Consider the following 19,403-nt stretch of genomic DNA (forward strand, 5'->3'; position numbering starts at 1 on the left):
ACACCCCGAGACATTCTGTTTGGAGCAGGCTCCAAAATAGGGATTTAAAATAAAGGCTCCTGGGCCTGGCCGGCATGGCTAACTCTTCTCCCTTGTACATATTATCATTGGACCACTATGCATTTTACTGGTTTATTATTTTTCTCTCCACTCTACTAGGAAGTTTGCTCTGTGGGGGCAAGCATTTTTTGCTTGTTTTGGTTGTTGTGGATGTTAAGAGTGCCTGCTGTATAGCAGGGGCTCAATAAATGTTGACTGCGTAAATCAATCAGGATTCCTAGAAAAGCCCTGGAGTCTTTTTACATGGCTTCCTGTGTGTGATGGGAAGCCTTCAGTCAGTACCCAATAACCCTGAAATATAAAATCTTCACTATTCCTGCAAACAACAGCAAAACAGGGCCAGGCCTTCCTCAGGGCCTACACTTGACAGAAGCAGAAAGACCAGCTGTAGGCCAAAGCAAAGTGGGTGCTTTTATTTTATTCTCACCTGAGAATATGGTTTATTGATTTTAGAGAGAAAGAGAGGAGAGAGGGAAGAAGGAAGGGAGAAAGGGAGAGAAGAAAAAGAACAAGGAGGAGGAAGAAGGGGAGGAGGAGGAGGAAGAAGAGGAGGAAGAGGAGAAGGAGGAGGAGGAGGAGGAAGAGGAAGAGGGGGAGGGAGAAACATCACATGAGAGAGACACAAGGATAGGACTTGCCTCCTGTAAGAGTCCCAACCTGGGCTCAAACCTGAGCTGGAATTGAACCCACAACATTTTGGTATAGGATGGCACTCCAACTAACTGAGTCGGCAGGCCAGGGAAAAGTGGGTTCTTTCTTTCTTATTGGTGCCTTCCATCTCTCTTTCCCTTCTTTCATCTCTTTACTCCAGGCCAACCCTGGGCTAATCCACTAATCTTCTCTAGAATGCATTAAATGATAAAGGAAGGTTTAAGGTGTTAGTACTCCTGGGAGTACTTATCCTTTAAAAAGAAATCTCGAATACCAAAAGATGGCCAGGATCAGAATGGATAAATCTTAAGTACAACCAATGGACACAAAACCCTGAAGAGGGTGGATATGTATGGGGGGAGGGCAATGGTAAAATATGTACACAGATAATAATTTAATAAAAAAATAAAATTAATAAAAAGAAAGGAAAAAAAAAAGAATAGATAAATCTCACGTGGTAGAATTTCAGATTCTGCCTGTTTTGGGCTAGGGGTTCAATTTGGCACTCTGAGTTACTGGCCAGGAATAGAAAGTCAGCAGTTAGGAGGCTATAAGCCTCTAACATTGATCAATTTGAAGCCAAAGCAGCAAATAGAAATATTGTCATTTCTTCTAGACACTCTTCTCACTTACTTACCAGGAATAGTAAAATGACCCTACTTCCAAATAAGCTCACATCTTATGGTTGGGTGAGGGGTGGGGGGATGTTAATCTTTCAATGAATCTTTTTTAGGAGGAGGGGAAGAGGACATGATCCAACCCAAAGTAACTACGGAGTTAAGACATTCTTTGTTAAAATAAATGCAGGCATACCCTGTATAAGGAAGAGGAAACATTCACATGCATGTCTAAGAAAAAGCCAGCAACTTTAAAGATGTATTCACCTTGCCCTGACCGGTTTGACTCAGTGGATAGAGTGTCTGGCCTGCGGACTGAAGAGTCCTGGGTTCGATTCCCATCAAGGGCATGTACCTTGGTTGCGGGCACGTCCCCAGTAGGGAGTGTGCAAAAAGCAACTGGCTGATGTTTGTCTCTCATCAGTGTTTCTAATTCTCTATTTCTTCCCCTTCCTCTCTGTGAAAAATCAATAAAATATGTTAAAAAAAAAAAAAAAAAAAAGACATATTCATCTTGTGTTGGCTGTTTGAATTCCCTTTCCAGGCCTCCAAGGATACAACTTTGCCTTGTCTCTTCACCCTCCTCCATCTTCAAGGTTTTTTGGTGGGAAAGTTTGAAAAACACTGATAGAAAACCAGGCTGGTCCGTCCGTCAGGAGCTGTTTTGGCTGCACAATTTACAGCCACGTAACTAAAGCCAAGTCTTTGTCTTGTACGGAACAAGAAGACCGGAGCTGGGCAGCTCACTCAGTCATCTGTTCCATGTGCTTCTTCTGTCCATATGCTCACCCTCTCATAGTCACCGCACAGCCTCTTTACCTCTAGCATCTTGTCCGTGTTTTGGAGAAGAAAGGACAAAGGGTAAAGGGCAAAGGGCACGCACATGTTGAGTCTGAAGACCTTCTTGTGAGCCCTGCCCAGTCCCTTCCACTTATATCTCATCTGCCAGCGTGAAGTCACAGGGCCACCATGGCTGGGAAATGGAGTGTTTTAGTCAGGCATGGGTTCTGCTAGGAAGGAGAGAGAGGATGTTGAGCAGACAGCTTGCAGTGTCTATCCCAGCTGGCTTTTGCTGTTCCTTTTGCTTCGTATCCTCCGGCCTGTTACAGTTCTAGGCACACACAGAGACTTGCTGATGCTTGTGTACTGACTGCAAAGGATCTCCTCATCTTGTAGGCAGGACATTAAGCACAAATGACATACTCAATGGAATGCAGTAACGCTCAAATGCCAGAACGACTGGTGCTGCAGAACGCAGAGGAGAGAACAGGTCCATCTGAGTTATGCAGGAGCACCATGGAAGGGGATGAAATCTGAGCTGAATGTTGAAGGTGGGGTGGGATCGACAGACCAGCAGCAGCTGCCAGGAAACCCTGTTTAGATTCCCCTCCACTGCTCAGATGACAGGAAGCACAACAACCTGTATGCAGTTCTTTCTCTTATTCTAGTCTGAGTGAGCCTTCCTGCATGTCCCACACTCAGACCCAAACCTTCTATATTGCTTTCTTGGAATTGATTCTATAATAGTTGAGATAGAAGAATTGGTCAATGTCTGGACCTCGACCCTAGAGAGTGCCTCATACCCAAACACATGTATTCTGGGGCCACCTTGATCCCCAGCACCCTTAGCAGTCATTACCACTCAGTCACATTCTCTGTCCAGCCAACTCCCAATACCCAGAACTTGCCCTCAGATGAGAACCCGCCCACAGAAATGGGCCTTTTCTAGTTGCCACTTCCTGAGTACCACCACTATTACGATGGTATTTATGAACCTTTCTGTGGATGCATGATATACAACCTGCCCCCTCACCTCCCAGCAGTTTTTATTTTTCAAGGTCCTGACCTCTCTTTATCGTTTAGGAAGCAGCGAGGGCCTCGGCATGCACTACCCATGCACTACCCGCAGAGCAGGATTACTATGGGAGGAATGCAAAGCAAAAGCAAGAACTCAGCACTTGACTTCTGAGTTTCAAAATGCTCTTGGAACTCACGGTGGAGGAAATAATCGGAGAGAAAAAGTTTTGAATACTAAAACTGAGCCTCCTAAGAACACAGAGGCTGTGCCCAAAACAATCCATTTGGAAGAAAGCCTGATGAAACTGGAGAGAGCTTTCCTTCTTGCAGAGGGAATAATTCTGCAGTTGGGGGGATGAAGGGGCAATGGGTAACATTAGGCTCTGACTTGAGTTTCTGAGACAGGAAGCCTGTGCCCAGGCGGGCTTGATGGATCAGGGAACAGAGAGAACTTGGCTTCATCCTCTGGGGTGGGTGAGAAGGGGGACGAGGCAGCTCTGTAAGCAGCTGCATGTTATCCTGAGTGGTTGAGAACAGCTCTGACTGCCAGCAGACCTGGAGAGGTCAAGCGGTTGGGTGAGGACGACTCACCACACAAAGCAGCAAGGTCATAGCACTGCCTGCAGTCCAGGCAGGAATGTCAGGGAGGAGGACAGACATGGGCCACCAGCCACACTGGTGCCAGCATGAGCCCGTGATGACCAAGGGCCCCGGGCAACCTCTCCATCCTCGCCCCACACTGAGATCTCGCCAATGCCTCCGGGAGCTTGGCTGCAACCTCGGGAAGAAGGCAGGGGGCAAAAGCATTCAACTGACGAAGAAGAATCCTGGAGACAGTCTTTCCTGAACCAGGATTAAGCTTTCTGCCAAGGAAGGAATGGGAGCTGGAGATAAGAAATTACCCAACAGAAAAAAAAGGAAAAGAAACATTGTCAGCACACCTGAGCTAATGGCCTGTGAAATTCGGACCTCCTGCATTTTTTTTTTTTCATTGTGAGATATCACACAATTAAATAATGTTTAAATAAACTTCTTTCTTTTTATAGATTTAGATTTTCAGGGAAGTTGTGAAAATGGGACATTCCTATATACCCTACACCCAGTTACCTCACACTATTCACAATGAATGAATTGGCATTGGTACATTATTACCAACCAAGGTGCATACATTATTCAGATTTTCTTAGTTTTTACGATTTCTTTTATTGGCTCCCATTATGTTTGGTTGTTTTGTTTTCTTGAACTCCTCTTGGCTGTGACAGTTTTTCTGGATTCCTTATTTTTGATGACTTTGAGAGTTTTTTTTTGGGGGGGGGTACTGGTTAGGTACTTTGTAGAATGTGCCTCATTTGGGATTTGTCTGATGTTTTTCTCAAGATGAACCTGGGGTTATGTGTTTGGGGGAAGAGGGCCACAGAGGGAAGTGGCATTCTCATCATGTTGTACGAAGGGCATATACCATACCGTCCACATAATTTAGTACTGTTGATGCTAATGTAATGCTGATAGCCTGGCCAAAGTAGTGTTTCGTTAGGTTTCTCCCTCGTAAGGTTACTTTCCATTCCCTTTCCACTTTGTAATTGTTGGAAGTGCAGCCGGTAGTTAAGGAGAGAGGAGTTCTATCCCACCTCATTGAGGATGGAGTACCTGCACAAATGATTTGGAATCCCTATGCATGGGATATTCCGTCTTCTCTCCATTTACTTATGAAATCATTTCTTTATATCAGAATAGACTCATGGATACTTATTTTATACTTTGGGTTATAATCAAGAATCACTTTATTTTCTTGCTCAAATTGTTCTAGCTTTGGCCATTGGGAGCTCTTTCAATTGCCTCCTTTGACATACCACTTTCCTTATTTCTGTTATTTGTTAAAAAAAAAACAACAACAACACACCACTAAACCTTGTTTTGAACAGTTCCTTACCTTCAGGCAGAACATGCTCCAGGCTGGTCTTGCATATTTCTTGTCCCAGTCCTAGAACCAGCCATTTTTCCCAGGAGACTTTGCTCCTTTTATTGGAGATCACGTTAAAGACAAGATCTGAGTGCCAGATATGCTCATTGCTACTGGAATGTTATTTCTAAGACCACTTAGTTGACAGAGCAAGGAAATCTATGCCAGTGTTTCTAATCCACGCATATATGCATATCTGTAAATCATTTTACGTATCCATTTGTATCTATCTTAAGCTAAACATAAACTCATACTGATGTCTCCAAACTTAATCCACATGGATCATTTAGCTTCCTCCCCTTGCTTATTGGTTACCTAAGTGAGAAACCCAGTACACCATTCATTCATTTGTTCATTTCCAGGATACACGTATTGTGGTTTCAGCATCCAGTTATAAAAATATTCATCTTGTTTCCGTCTTTTCTTATTTTCTGCCACGTTGGATCCTCTAGCCTCTGGCACCAATCTTTTTGATCATTTCTCTTGTAGCCACATCTTTGAGGTTTTATACGTGGATATTTGTTAAGTGCTGGTTTGACTCGGACCTTCCCTAAACCTGGAGGTCACCTACCCATTTCCCTTGGGTCTCCCCAGTCCCATCACCTTCCCCATTCTCTGCATTTTGGTGGAGTGAGTTCAGAATCTCATTTTATAGATGGGGAGAGGTCCCCCTACCCCCACAAGGAGTTCAGAGGCTTGCCTCCCTCGGGGCTGGAGCCGCTAACCTGCTCTCACGATGTCTCTTCACTCATCAGCTATTACGGAGCACCTAGTACGTGCCAGTGCCGAGTCCCCAGCCCTGCCGGCGAGATAGGTAATCAACATCTCGGTGCTGGCGGTGCAGGAGCGAGCGCACAGCGGGGGACACAACGCCGGGCCTGGAAAGGTTCGCCGGCCGGGCTCGTCCTTGTTCCTTCCAAGGGGCCGGAGCTGCGGGGAGGAGGATCCGGAGCTCGGCTGAACGCTCCGGCAGCCACCCGCCCGCTTTCTGGGCGCCGGGCCACCCCGAGAGGCCCCGCCCCTCCAAGACCCCGCCCTCCTACAGGCCCCGCCCTCCCCAGGCTCCGCCCACCCCCGAGCCCCGCTCGGGCCCCTGACGATGCTCGCCGGAAATTGCCGAAGCCCCTCTTTTTTTCCTTCCTCTCCTTTCCCTGCTCTCCCTTTTCCTTTCACCCGGGTTCCCTGGGCTGTGATTTCCCCCCGCCCCCTCCTTCCTTCCCCATTGGAAATCAAGATGGAGGCTCGCGGCTGCCGCCGGCGCCCGTGATCGCGGAGACCCTGCCGGCCTCGGGCCCACAGCCCCTGCGATCGCGTGTCCCGAGCCGCTCCGGCCGGCGCCGCCGCGGAGGCTGCGCCCGCCCCGCGCCCCCGCCCCGCGGCCGGCTCGCGGCGGCTCCCGGGCGGAGTCCTCGTCTATGTGGGCGCTCCCCGGGCCGCGCCGCCACCGCCGCCCGCCGCCGCCGCCGCCGCCGCCGCCCCGGGGCTAGGCGTCCGCGCGCCGGGCGCGGGCAGCTGGGCGCTCGGCTCCGCCAGGCCCGGCGCGGGGCGGGGGCGCGGGGCGCAAGGGGCGCGGGGCCCGAGCCGGGCGCGGCCGCGGGCGCCGCCGCAGCCATGAGCGGCAGCAGCGGTGGCGCCGCCGCCCCCGCCGCGTCCTCCGGCCCCGCCGCCTCGGCCGGCGCGGCGGGCTCGGGCTGCGGAGGCGGCGCCGGCGAGGGGACCGAGGAGGCGGCCAAGGACCTGGCCGACATCGCGGCCTTCTTCCGATCCGGTGAGTGCCGCTGCGGCGCCGGCGGGAGGTGCGGCTCTGGGTCCCCGCGCGCCCCGTGCTCGCCCGCACGTCGGGCCCGGCGCGCTCCCGCCGACCCCCGGCGCCCGCCCCGGGCTCCGGGACCTGCCCCGCGCGGTGCCCTGTCGCTGCCCGCGCTGCCCCGCGCCCCGCGCCCGGCCCGTCCTCCCCCCGCGCCCGCCCGCACGCCGGCCCGGGGCGCAGCCTCCCCGGCTGCAGACCCACCCGGCGGCCGCCCTTCCACGGGTTGGGGCGCCGGCTCTTTGTCTCTGTCGCGGGAGGGCCGCGGAGGGGGCGGCGGGAGGCGAGGGCGGAGGCTCCGGTCCCGGAGGCCGGACGGGGGCCGCGGGCCGGGCCCCGGGAAGCGGGCTCTCCGCTGGGCCGGTGCCGGCGGCCAGTGTGTGCTCGGCCCTTCCCGGACCCCGGGAGCGGGCAGCTTCCTTAGCTCGGCCCTTCCCTCCCCTCCCCTCCGCCTGTCACCTCCCCGGCCTCGGTGTACTCTTCGGTGACCCGTGGCGGCCGCGGCACCCGTGTTGGGGGTGATGGAGGTGATAGTGGTGGGAGGGTGGCCGGCCTGGAGGCGGCCGAGCCATTGTCTCCGGGGGCGGCCCGGGAGGGACAACTGGGAGCGCGGTGGCCGCGGGGCGGGAGCCTGCGGGGCGCCGCCTGGGTGGCTCGGAGGTGGAGGCAGTGCCAGGTGTCTCTCAGGCGCGGAGGGGGTGGCCGCGGGAGAGGCGAGCTCTGCCATCCGAAGGAGGCGCGGGGGGCGTGACTGGAGGTCCCCGGGCCCCAAGCGGCAGTGCATCCCCCTCCAACCCCCCTCCGTACCCGCACGGTCCAGAGCCCGCGCGAGACGGGTCCACGTCCCCGCGCCCCGGCCCGTCTGCTCGCGCCGTGCGGGCGGCTGCAGAGGTGCCGGCGGCGGCGGCCGCGGGCCGGATCCCGGGGCGCAGGGTCCCGCTGGCCCGGCGCGGTGCAGGGAGGCTGCAGCCTCGGGGCTGTGGAGCGGAGGAGGCGGGCCAGGTCGGGGCCGGGTCGGACGGCGTGCGCGGGGCGTGTGCGGGGTGCTGGTGGCGGCAGCAGCGGGGAGGGTGGCAGGCCAGGTAGGCTGGGGGGAGCGGCGGGTCCTGGGGCGCGTGCCGGGAGGTCGGAGGCTCAGCTTCTCCATCCCCTCTTTCCAAATGCAGCACCCAGGTTCGGTGATGAGATCAGTTTGGCAATTCATACTGGTCCCCAGGAGCAGTTTGCATCGGGAGGGCGGTGGTCGGAGGCAGAAGTTAGCGGTGTCGGTAGATAACCCGGTTTAGCGCTGTCTTCCGCTCGATTTCTTGATCCTGGCCAGGCGGCGTTATTTCTGAGTCGGTGGAACAGATTGATCGTGGCTGGGAGTGACATATGCCAACCCTACAGTGTCAGCTTGGGGTTAATATACTTCTGGGTGGTGCTCCCTCTTTCCGTGTGAGGTCCTTGCAGAAAGCAAAGGTTTAAAAAAACATGAACTCGAGATGAAAGCCGTTCTGTGTGCACCCAGCGCGATGGAGCAGCCCCGTCTTACTTCCTAATAGCAGAACTGGGTCGTCTTCCTTTCGTGCCCTGAAGCTAAAGTCTAGCCTGTCTTCTCTCTCGACTCCACCACCTGTCACGAAATAATAGACTCTGTGCAGAATGCAGCTCCTCTCAGCTAGGAAGGCTCCCTGCTCTGCGGATGGAATTGACAGTGCTTGTGAGACCAGACGTTCTCACACCTTTATTATACCTATTAGGGGCATGACTTCTGCCCCTAAGCCCCCAAAGACATCAGGGAGGACTGGGTGCCCGCAGGAAACTTGCTCCGTGTTACTGTGGGGACTTAGCGGGGCAGATGCCTCTGTTGGCCATGCTTGCTCCCATGCTCATTTTGGGGCAGAACCAGACAGTGCTGCTCACTGGTTCGCTTTTTTCTTTCATCCTCCAAAACGATCTGACAAATCATCTCTTCAGTTGTTTGATGTGGGATCAGGAGCCAGAGCAGATCGCTGCCCCGTCCCAAGGGAAATCCCAAGGTCTTTTAAAAGCGTGTCTCCCTCCTTTGGGCAGATCTGAATTCCTGACCTAGATCTTGGCTCTGTCATCTAGGGCAGTGATGTCTAGCAGAGGCTAGAGAGGGACCATTCAGTTGGATTGGTGGGGGTTAGTAGGGTTTTGGGCAGTCAGGACAGATAAGCAAGAGGACCTGGGTGGGGAGCTCAGCTGGTAGAATGGCTCAGGTAGTGGTGCCCCTGGGCAGTTTTGATTGAAAGTGAATGGCTGAATGGAGAGGCCAATCTATTAGAGAAATGCAACATTGTTTCCTAAGATATAGAAACACAGAAATCAGTAGTCATTGGTTGGGGTGGACAGGTCTAGGTGTGAACTTTTCTCCAGGCTGTTTTTGAGCCTGGGATTTAAGAATGCCAACCTGACCTAGACTTGGTGCTTCTCCTCATTGCTTTTCATGTCTCAGCCTTAAACTGTTAGCTTGGCTACCTTACCTTCTTTTCTTCCTCTTATTCCTTATCTGTGCTGCTGTACAATTTATATTTGTAAACACACATTGAAAAGCAGTACCCAGGGTTGGATGAAAGAAGGGGAAAGACATTAGTTCAACAGGACTTTTAAACAAAGTGAAATGACCCTAGCCAGATTGGTTCAGTGGATCGAACGTAAGCCTGTGGACCCCGGGGTCCCCGGTTTAATTCTGGTTAAGGGCACTTACCTTGGTTGTAGGTTCCTTGCCTGGCCTGGGCCCTGGTTGGGGCTCATGCAGGAGACAACCAGTTGATGTTCTCTCCCATTGATGTTTCACTGTCTTTTCCTCTCTCTTCACTCTCCCTAAAAGTCAATGGATAAATTTCCTCGGGTGAGGATTAAAACAAAAAACAAGAGTAGAACGGGCTGCCATGTGTCGTTACTGGAAGTGCTGAAGCGGGGGTGTTGCCGCCTGCCAAGGTTCAGAGGTGGATGCTGGTGACAGGACTCCTGCCCTTGGGAAGGGGTCTGAGAAGATGGCTCAGGGCTGTTTCACTCTCTCGGATTCGGTGGTTCCCTCCACGTTTCTTGGGTAGTTTAGGTCTTCAGGCAATGGTTGTTTTTCGCCTGCTTTGTGGCACCCAGTGTCCACCTTGCTCAAGGTCTCACCTCATAGTCTGTCATTTCATTCTCCACTCAGGTCCTTGGCTCAGAAACCTCCTATACATTTGGACAATCCTGGTCCCCCTTTTATAGATCTGGCACTTGCAGGAAGGTCAATTAGTGTTAAATTGCACTGAGCCAAAAAAATGTGGTTATGGTGTGTTACAGCGCAACTGAGATTTTTCCACAAGTTAGTGACTTTCAGACCTCACTGTCCTCTTTTGCACAGAACTCAGCATCAAGAAGGATACAGCAAACGTCAAAGCATCACAGAGCTGAGCAAGTACGGTTTTTTAATTACTTAATTTATTATGACGTTTTATCTAGGCTATCAGGGAGGTTAAGCGACTTGCTCAGAGTGGGACTGGTAGAGGTGGGGTCAGGGTAGGGAAGCGCCCCTGGCTCGGGTACTTTTTCCTGGACGCCTCTCATGGCAAGGACTTTGCTTACATTAGTTCTCAACCCCATGGGACCAATCACTTTTATTGCCAATCTATTTTGGGGCTCTGTTCTTGTGGCAATAAATCATTCTTTCAGAGCTCTCTATTTAACCTTGCAAGTGTGTGTGTGTGTGTGTGGGGGGGGTAGGTGTGCTTACATAAATGCATTATTTTTAACCTGCCTGGCATGTTTTAGGTTGGATTAAATGAATGTGCAAAGAAGGTTTGTGGTTTTTCTGAAGCATCCTGGCCCTTGGTGCTGGTTTTTTTGATTGATTGTTTGTTTGTTTGTTTTCGTTAAATCTTGTTCTGGACTCCTGGCAGCAGACACTCTCTTTCCTATGGGTTATGTGGAGGAGGAGTCGGGTTCTTAGGGTGGGACACACATGCATACCTTCCCATGTTTTGATATGACGGCTTCCTCATGGAGCGTCAAAGGAAGCATGTCTTCATATTTACGCTTCTAACACACCGTAAGCAGCAGGCCCCCAGGCTGGTCGGGTTACCTCTGTGTGTGCAGAGCTGGCAGCTTTGGTCTTTGTGAGCGCCAGTAAGAATTATTGCCCTACCAAGTCCGTCCTCCTTACCCTCAATATTTTGAAAAGGGACTCTGAAGGAAATGTAATTTGATAGTAAGTGTTGGTTTCTCCTTTTCAGTGGCACAATTTTAAAAGAGAGCAAAGCGATAGCAAAAAAAAATACTCCTAGAAGTGACTTTCAAGAAAGCAAAGAGCAGTAAAACAGTCTTTGACAGAAACTTTTCACTGAGACCTTGTAAACTGACTTATGGGCTGTGATATTGTATCTTTCCAGTTGCAGTTTAACCATCCCAGATTCAAATGAAGATGTAAATGAAGACATTTTAACCATTTAAATGACTGAACAAGATTTAAGTGAAAACAAAGGTGCTGTTTCAAATGGATGTTAAAATAGGTGGTTGAGCTCGTCTTTTTAGACATTCTGAATACTAGGGCAAATGTGGGGTTTGTTTTTAACTGAAAATGAAAGATACGTTTGAAGCTGTCATTTAAATCAGCAGTATCTGATATTTTAAGTTTATGTACTTCACTCCCCTACTGAGAAAATAAAATTTTATTTCATATCCTTGGCAGAATTCCAGAGAAAAGTCAAATTCTTAATCAATAGCCACACTTTATGCCTAGTAAAATCACTTATGCTGATAGTGATGAATTGTGCTTTGCTATAAAAAGCAGTCTTCGCATCCCCCTTCATTCCTCCTCAATTCCGTAATGAATTGGTTTTTATTTCCTTCAGTGTGTTGCATTGCCAGAGTTTTGGTAGCACCACTGCAGGGACAGCTGCTTCTCTGTGGACAGTGAAGGGATGCATTTGAGCGAGAATCCTGCTGTTTCGGTGAAGGTAGAGACACGCTCTGATGTCCTTTCTGATTTCCTTCTTCCCCGAGTGTTTAGCTAATTGGACTCGGGGGACTGACTGCGTTCTTCGTCTTGTGGATGGGGATGCTGTCTTTTCCATCTTCTCCATGCTCCTCAGCTGGTCGTGGGCAGTGGACAGGATGGCCTAGGGCTGGAGAAAGGGTAAGCGGGATTAGGTGGGGCATGACGCAGTCACTGGTGCCCTACTCTAATATCTACTGATGAGTGTTCAGCGGAACAGAGCGAGGGCGGGAGCAAGGACCCGGTGTCTCTCAGTGTCCCTGCACTTAGGAATGCTGCTGGTGACCATTTAGCTGGAGCCATTCTGGAATTCCTGTTGCTGTTCTGCCACACTGAGAGAAAAGAAGCAAAGAGGAGAAAAGAGGCAGGAATAAGACAAGGTTCTGCAGGGCGTTGCTTTCTGCTACCTTTCCCTCTGCTCGCTCCCTTCCCTCCTGTGCCTCCTGTGCCCACAGTGGAGGTACTTACTGCCCCTCAGGGCCTTTGCCTGCTTGCTCACCCCGGTGCCCAGCCCATACCAGGCCCTGCGTGCCCGCCACCCCTGCCAGTTTATAAAGAGGAAACCAACATCTGGCTCAAATTTCCAGTGCAGTCTCCCAAACTTTTGACATTATTAAGCCTTACTCGCAGACAGACATTTTCGTTTATGGGAAATCATGTTCTCACGTTTAATAATTAGCGGGGACATAAATACTCCTTTTCACTTCCCATTCACTAATGGAAGCACTTCATTTGCTTACTGAATTGTCGTTACCGAATTTCCTCTCTTGTATTCCCCCTCCATGTAAGGAAGCCCCTTGAAACCCAAATTATGAGTCCCCTGCCCTCTGGGAAGGGTATGTGTCGGGGGCAAGAGAGTGGAAGGCACAGACTCTCAACCATGAGGCCCGGGTGCTGAGCTGGAGGAGGGGGTTCTTCACAGTGACGGGATATTTGGTCCAGTGCCAGCTGTGCTGTGCAAAGATTACCTCATTTAGTTGAAAAATATGCTTGAGTTTATAGCTTACTGTTTTGATGAACCACATATCCACTCTTGTGTGGGTGGGAAGGGTTGGGAAGTAATCCACAGATCAAATCTTGTATTTTGGAGGCATCACCAGACATGAGCTTTATCATAAGTGAGTGCACTTGAGCAGTTACACTGACTGAGAACTTTGTGGAAAACGTCAGTCAGCACAAAGAACAGACTGTAGGTCTAGGACACTTTGGGTTTGGGTTAGTGGTGTCCATGTGAGTTACGGAGGCGGATGGTTTTGTTGTGGACAGTGATGGGGCGCTCTTGGTTTCTCGTTAGGAGGGCTTTCTGCAGGGTTTGGGCAGCCATGTGGACCCTTCACTTCCCGGAAAGAGGTCCTTGGCGGTCCTGGTGCTGGGGTCCTTTCCCGCCTGCTACCCTTCTTAGCATGGAGACAGTGTAGCTGTGAACAGAGAAACAAACTGATGTCCGCTCACTGCTGAGTGAAGGAAGGCAGTCTGCAAAGCCACACACTGTATGATTCCTCGACGTTCTCAGGAAGAGAGACCTGCAGTGAGAGGCCAGGATGGTCGGTTGGCAGGAGTTGGGGGTAGTGAGGATGTGAATATCAGGGGCAGTATTAGGGGAATTTGGGGGGATAACGGAGCTTGGTGTTTTTATTTTATTTTTTTTTACTGGTTGTGGTGATTATATATATATATATATATCAGGATTCATAGAACTTTACACCTCCCACCCCAAAGATCCAGTTTTACTGTATATAAATTAAAAAAGGCTAACAAACTGGGAGCAAGCATTTATTAAAAATCATACTAAGAAATAAAAAAAGGGCTTTCTTGCCCTAGCAGGTTTGACTCAGTGGTTAAGAGTGTCGGACCCTGAAGGGTCCCAGGTTTGATTCTGGTCAAGGGCATGAATCTTGATTGTAAGCTCTATCCCCAGCCCCATGAAGGGGTGCCTGGGGGAGGCAACCAATCAAAGTGCCTCTCTCGCATTGATGTTTCTCTCCCCACCTCCCATCCACTCTTTAATAACCAATGCAAAAAATACCCTCAGGTGAGGATTAACAAAAAATAAAAATAAAGGCTTCCTCAAATCAATAAGACAACTCAAAAGAGAAATAGGCACAAAGATAGTTCAAAGAGATACAGGCGTCTAACAATAAGTATTCAGCCTGACTAGCAACCCAGGAAACACAAATAAAAACCATGTGATACCAACAGAAACCAAATCCAAAGCAAGTCATTTCTGTAGGTAAACAGGAGCAAAACCAAATTATTTTGGAAAGGTTTTCTGTTCATTTAAAAAAATAACAATAGTCACTCAATCTGCCCTATGTGGGACCACACTTCCTGTAATTTCTAGGGGTAGGGAAACTTTAAAGATAGTTACAAGGAAATAACTTTTCTTGAGTTCTGCAAGAAGCATTAACTTGGGGAATCCATATAGCATGTATGTCAAGTCGGCAGACTTCAAGACTCTCTTTAGAAATAAACAGGCACCATATTTCCTGCTTCAAATGTTTCCACTCAGGTGAGGTTTGCTGCTGTCTAGACTGAAAAAGAAGAAGATTAATTCACTTAAGATGGTCTGCAGTGTCAGCATTCCTGGTGTTAAGGAGTTTCTAGGGGTAGGCTTCCTTTGGGAGAGGGGTTGTTCCTGCATTAAAATCTCTGTGAGTATCTATGTGTTCTCTGCGCTTGGGCCGTCAGGTGTATATTTGACTTTGCAGCTACCTATTTCCCAGTATTGATGGTTAATGAGTGAATTTATAAACTGTTAGTCCCCTCACAACTTTCATAACCATAAAATAAAGCTAGTCTTGAACTTGAGAAAAACACAACTCAAATTTAAAAGTATAATCCTTGAATATTTTTAGGATAGGAGCCCAGTGCATAAATTCATGTACCTTGAAAGGAACTGTGGGCTCTGAGGCTTTGGTAGGCACAGGGTCATCTCTCAGCCCATTCTCTGCATCCTTGCCCGGCCTCTCCCTCCACGGCCCACTGTCTACAGGCAGCCACTGCTCCCATGTGCTGATGGTGCTGGCCCCACTCACACCCGCTGCTGCCCCAATACTCCCTCAGGAGCAGGAGGAGGTGGAGAAGTCCTCGGGGGCGATCAGGGCTGGCAGCTGCCACTGGCACCCACTGATGGTGCTGAGTGATCAGGACTGGCGCCGGGTGCAGTGGCTCTGGTGCCAGCATCAGATGCGAGTGGGGCTGGCACTGGCAGCAGGTGAGCGCTGGGTGGGACTGTGATGCATGGGAGCAAAGAATTTTCAGTAACTACTAAAGGCTTGCCCAGATGACAGCAACAGGCGCCCCACCTTGGTCTGGCTTCCCCCCCTGCTCACCTGCTCCACCATCCCGCAGTGGCCTAGCCTGCCATGTTCTGCACATGCCCCCTGATGGTCAGCACACATCATAGTGACCCGTTGTTTGGTTGTTTGGTTCTTGTTGTTCCACCGTTCAGTCTATTTGCATATTAGCCTTTTATTATATAGGATAGTGTTCCTTGTCTCCCCCCCCCCATGTTTGCATAGGTACCTGTATAGATCTTGGAAAAGTTACAAAACACCCCACTTTGGAATTCTTTGAAATGGGTGGTTTCAGTACAAGATGAAATGAATGAATATATCAGAGACTAATATTTGAAATCTCTTTTAAAGGACCTATGTCAAATGATAAGGGCCAGAAAGTACACTTCCTCTATTATTTATTCTGAACTGGGAGACAATTGTTTGATTAACATGTTGTTATAAATATTTCTACCTAACTAGTCTCAAACAATAAAATCTCTAAAGTTGAAGTTGTTTAATATCTTGGCATCCAAATAACTGGATCATTAGTCTCTTACTAATCGCTGTTTCTTGTTCCTAGGTAGCTTTTTTTTTTTCTTTTTAAATCATGATGATGAGAAATTCTTTCCATCCCTCACTGCCCTTTCTAGAACCACAGTGATGCTGGCTGGCACGCAGGGGGCCGTTCCTAGCTCAGATAAACACTGCATCGAGGCAGAGGATACTTCACTCGTGTATGCATGGGAGATGTCACCTCCACCTACATTCTGCGCACTCATCCTCTCAGGAGCCTTGAGAACAGTGCTGATGTGATGGTGTCCAGGCCGACCTTTCCTTCTGCGACAGTTCAGTGCAGATGCCCCCCACCCCAACCCTCAACAGTCTGCCTGTGCCAGGCAGCTGCTCCTGGGAGGGGCTTCATGGGGGAGGCGTTCCGTTTCAGTGTTTGTTAGCTGGTCTGCGTAACCCTGTCTTTCCCAATACTGAACTGCACTGCTGAGGAGCAGACTCGGCAGGACTCACTGTCAGGCGCTTCTCTCCTCTGATGGCATTGCTTTTTAGGACCTGCCTCACCTCTGCTGTTGCCTAACTTAGTGAAGGGTTCATTCTGTACGCGAGATGGGACCTGTCCCTGGAACCAAATGGCTGGAAACCTTTGACCATAACCATATGCAGGATTCAGAGGGGATCTCTACATTTCCTGTGACAGTTTGTAGCGTGGACACGGGCTGTTTTTGACGGGCAGTCTTGCAGTGGCCATCTGGTCTCCATGCTCTCTGGACTCCTGTGAGAGGCCAGGCGCCGGCCATCAGGGGTCAGAGAGCACCTCTGAAATTATGCTGCAGAAGAGAGTAAATTACGTGCATCCAGAAAGCAGTAACCCCTTGTAAGATCATAGGATGGCATGTCAAATATGTGTATTTTCTCCAAATGCCATTAATACCAATTCTGCCCTCTCAGGAAACCTGGTCAAGCCCATTTTAACTGTTACCTCTGCTAGTGCCACCACTGGCTGCCATCTGAGCGCCTCTGGCCCTAGATGCTGTGCAGTTGCTTTATCTTCCCCCACCCCCCTGCTTTCAGCAGGGGACGATACTGCTGTGAATTAGAATGAAGACCTCAGCCTCTTTAGGCAGAAGGACCTGCCCAGGCCGCACCGCTGTGAGGGCCAGAGTGGAATTTAGACCCAAGGCTGCCAGACCGCAGAGCGCCGATGCCCTCCCCTCCCCAACGGAGGGAGAATGGGAATGACCCTCAGCATCCCACAGGCCCCTGCGCTGTAATTTTCAAATCTTCAAAAGTGGATGCATCTATCTGTGTGTGCGGAGGAGCGAGGCTGTAATTTACAAGTCTCACACCAAACAGAAGTTGAGTGGAAGATTCCAGGGTACAGCAGCCTTTTCTCATGTTGGTCCGGGCCCTGTAATTTTGTTTCTATGTCTTTCCTCTTTGCAACTAATTAAAACTGATGTTCCTTTTTTTTTTTTTTTTTAACCAAAATAGCCCTGGTAAGCCCAGCTCTCTAGTTGAGGCGTGTGGCTAGGTGAATTTTCCTGGCACCCACGCCCCGCTCCCTGGAGGAGTCCTGGCTGGGCAGGGGCTGCAGTGCTGGGTAGAAGCCTCTGTGGCCACAGGGTTGGCGTGGCCGCAGGGCTGGCATAGGGAAATCAGGGAAGGGGGGCCAGGAGGGTCCTGGCAGGGCGGGAAGTTTTGCAGCCTGCGCTGTGTGTGACACATAAAAATTGCCAGGACTTCCTCTCTCACTTAGGAAGGGAGTGGTGGGGGTGGGGAGGGGAGGGGCTGGGGGCTGCTCAGCTGCTCCTTCTCGGGACAGTTTTATAGGGTGGGTGGGTGTGGTAGCACCGGGTCTCTCTCTATAGCTGTTTTGTTGCAGCCACTCATTTCTTTGCTGCTGTTCATTGAAATGTCGATGTGTGGTCATGGGAAATAGGGTTTGTTTCACTGCCCTCTTTAGTGAGATAATGTGGACATGTGTCCCAGGCTTTTCCTGCAGTGGGGGTGCACTTTCATCAGTCATAGCCCATCCGGCCCCCCTCTCACCACCAGCGCCTGATTTATGGGATGCTTGCACAGGGTTATCCCCATCTGGACCACCCAGCACCATTCCACACTGGGAACATGGTCTGCTCTGTGTTTGAGAAGTCCACATCTACCTCGGGCTTTGAATATTTCAGCCAGAGCATGATTGGACCTTGGAGTATGGTGACGATGCTCTAACCAACTTAGCTACCTGGCCAGGCCAGTTTACCTTTGATTTTAAACAATCGAAGGAGGTACCGAACTCAAATTCACATTAGCTTAGAAAAACTGAAATTAAACTGTTATTTTTGGCTGTTGCCTTGATTCATGTCTTGATTATTGATTTGGTAGTTTGCTTGCTTTTGTGTGTGTGTGTGTGGGGGGGGTAAGTTTGTTTTGAGAAGTCACAACTCATGGTCAAAGAAGTGGGAACTCAGACTCAGATTCCCCATTTGTTACTGTTTCACCACAGTGGTGACCCCCCCTCTCCCAATATAATGGAGTGCATACACACATGTACATGTGTACATATATGTGTGTGTAGTATATATGGTTTACATACTCTTTTGTGTCAGAACCGTTTGGGAGTAAGTTGCAGAGGTGATGATGCGCTTACATCTAAATGGCGGCTTGGTAATATTTTCTAGGAGCCAGGGCATTCATTCTCCATAGATAATGACCCAAATCAGGAAATTAATTTTGGTACAATATTATTATCTAAATCTACTGACGTAACTACAGTTTTACCAGTTGTTCCAGAAACATCTATCTTGGCCATTGATATTTGTGGTCCAGGATTGTATTTAGGACCAGCATTGCCTTTAGTTGCTGTCTCTGGTCTTCTTTGATTTGGAACATTTCCCCAGTCTGTCTGTGCCGGTACTTTAATGTTTTTGAAGATTACAGTCAGTTCTTTGGAAGATCACCCTCAGTTTGGGTTGGGCTATTCCTCACGGTGAGATTCAGGCCATACATTTCTGCCCCGAACATCCTGTCGGGACCCAGCTGTCCCACGTGGGATGGTCACGTCAGTCATTTGGTTCAGGTGGAAAGACGACCAGGTTTCTTCACCGATTTCCCCCTGTAATTAGCGTTTTGTGAGGAGATAATTTGAGACTATGTTTCCTGACTTTTATTTGCTGGGTGTAGAATCCATTGATGATTCTTGCCTGAATCAGTGATTCCTCTGATGATGGCAAAATGGCGATTTTTTTTTTTTTAACTTCATCATCTCTTCTATATTTTGCCAGCTTTTTACCATAAGGAAGAGCTTTTCCTTGTGCCCCAGATGCTTACTGATATATCCTCATGGGTTCTTCTTTTACTCAATGGGTTATGATTCTTTGCTATCTTATTTGGTTTGGTGTTCAAAATGTCCAAGATCGGGCCAGTGGGAGTCCTTTTAGTCTCACTCCTTTATCTTTTGTGACCTGTCCCCATCATTTTTTTTTTAAATTCTCACCCAAGGATGTTTTTTCCATTGATTTTTCAGGGTGGAAGGGAGTGGGGAGAGGAGAGACAGAGGAGCCATAGAGAGAAACATCGCTGTGAGAGAGACACACCGATTGGTTGCCTCCCGCCCCACGCCGACAAGGTTGGGGTGGGGATCAGACCTGCAAAGCAGCTACGTGCCCTTGACTAGGAAGTGAACTCATGGCCCTTTGGTTCCTGGGGCAGGCGCTCTATCCACTGTGCCATGCCAATC

The 19,403-nt window shown here is 49.8% G+C and overlaps 1 protein-coding gene across 8 annotated transcripts in view; it reads left to right on the plus strand.

Annotated features, from left to right (window-relative positions):
- The first annotated feature begins 6,681 nt into the window (after nucleotides 1-6,681).
- TRIO (trio Rho guanine nucleotide exchange factor) overlaps nucleotides 6,682-19,403 on the plus strand; it is a 284,086-nt gene continuing 271,364 nt past the window's right edge. For all 8 annotated transcript variants that reach the window (XM_036410831.2, XM_036410832.2, XM_045571514.1 and 5 more), the window contains exon 1: nucleotides 6,682-6,853. In XM_036410831.2, the coding sequence (XP_036266724.1) occupies nucleotides 6,697-6,853 (157 nt within the window). In that variant the 5' untranslated portion in view covers nucleotides 6,682-6,696. The remainder of the gene's footprint in view (nucleotides 6,854-19,403) is intronic.

Source organism: Pipistrellus kuhlii, unplaced genomic scaffold (genome assembly GCF_014108245.1).
Source record: "Pipistrellus kuhlii isolate mPipKuh1 unplaced genomic scaffold, mPipKuh1.p scaffold_m20_p_4, whole genome shotgun sequence".
In the NCBI taxonomy this organism is placed as follows: domain Eukaryota; kingdom Metazoa; phylum Chordata; class Mammalia; order Chiroptera; family Vespertilionidae; genus Pipistrellus; species Pipistrellus kuhlii.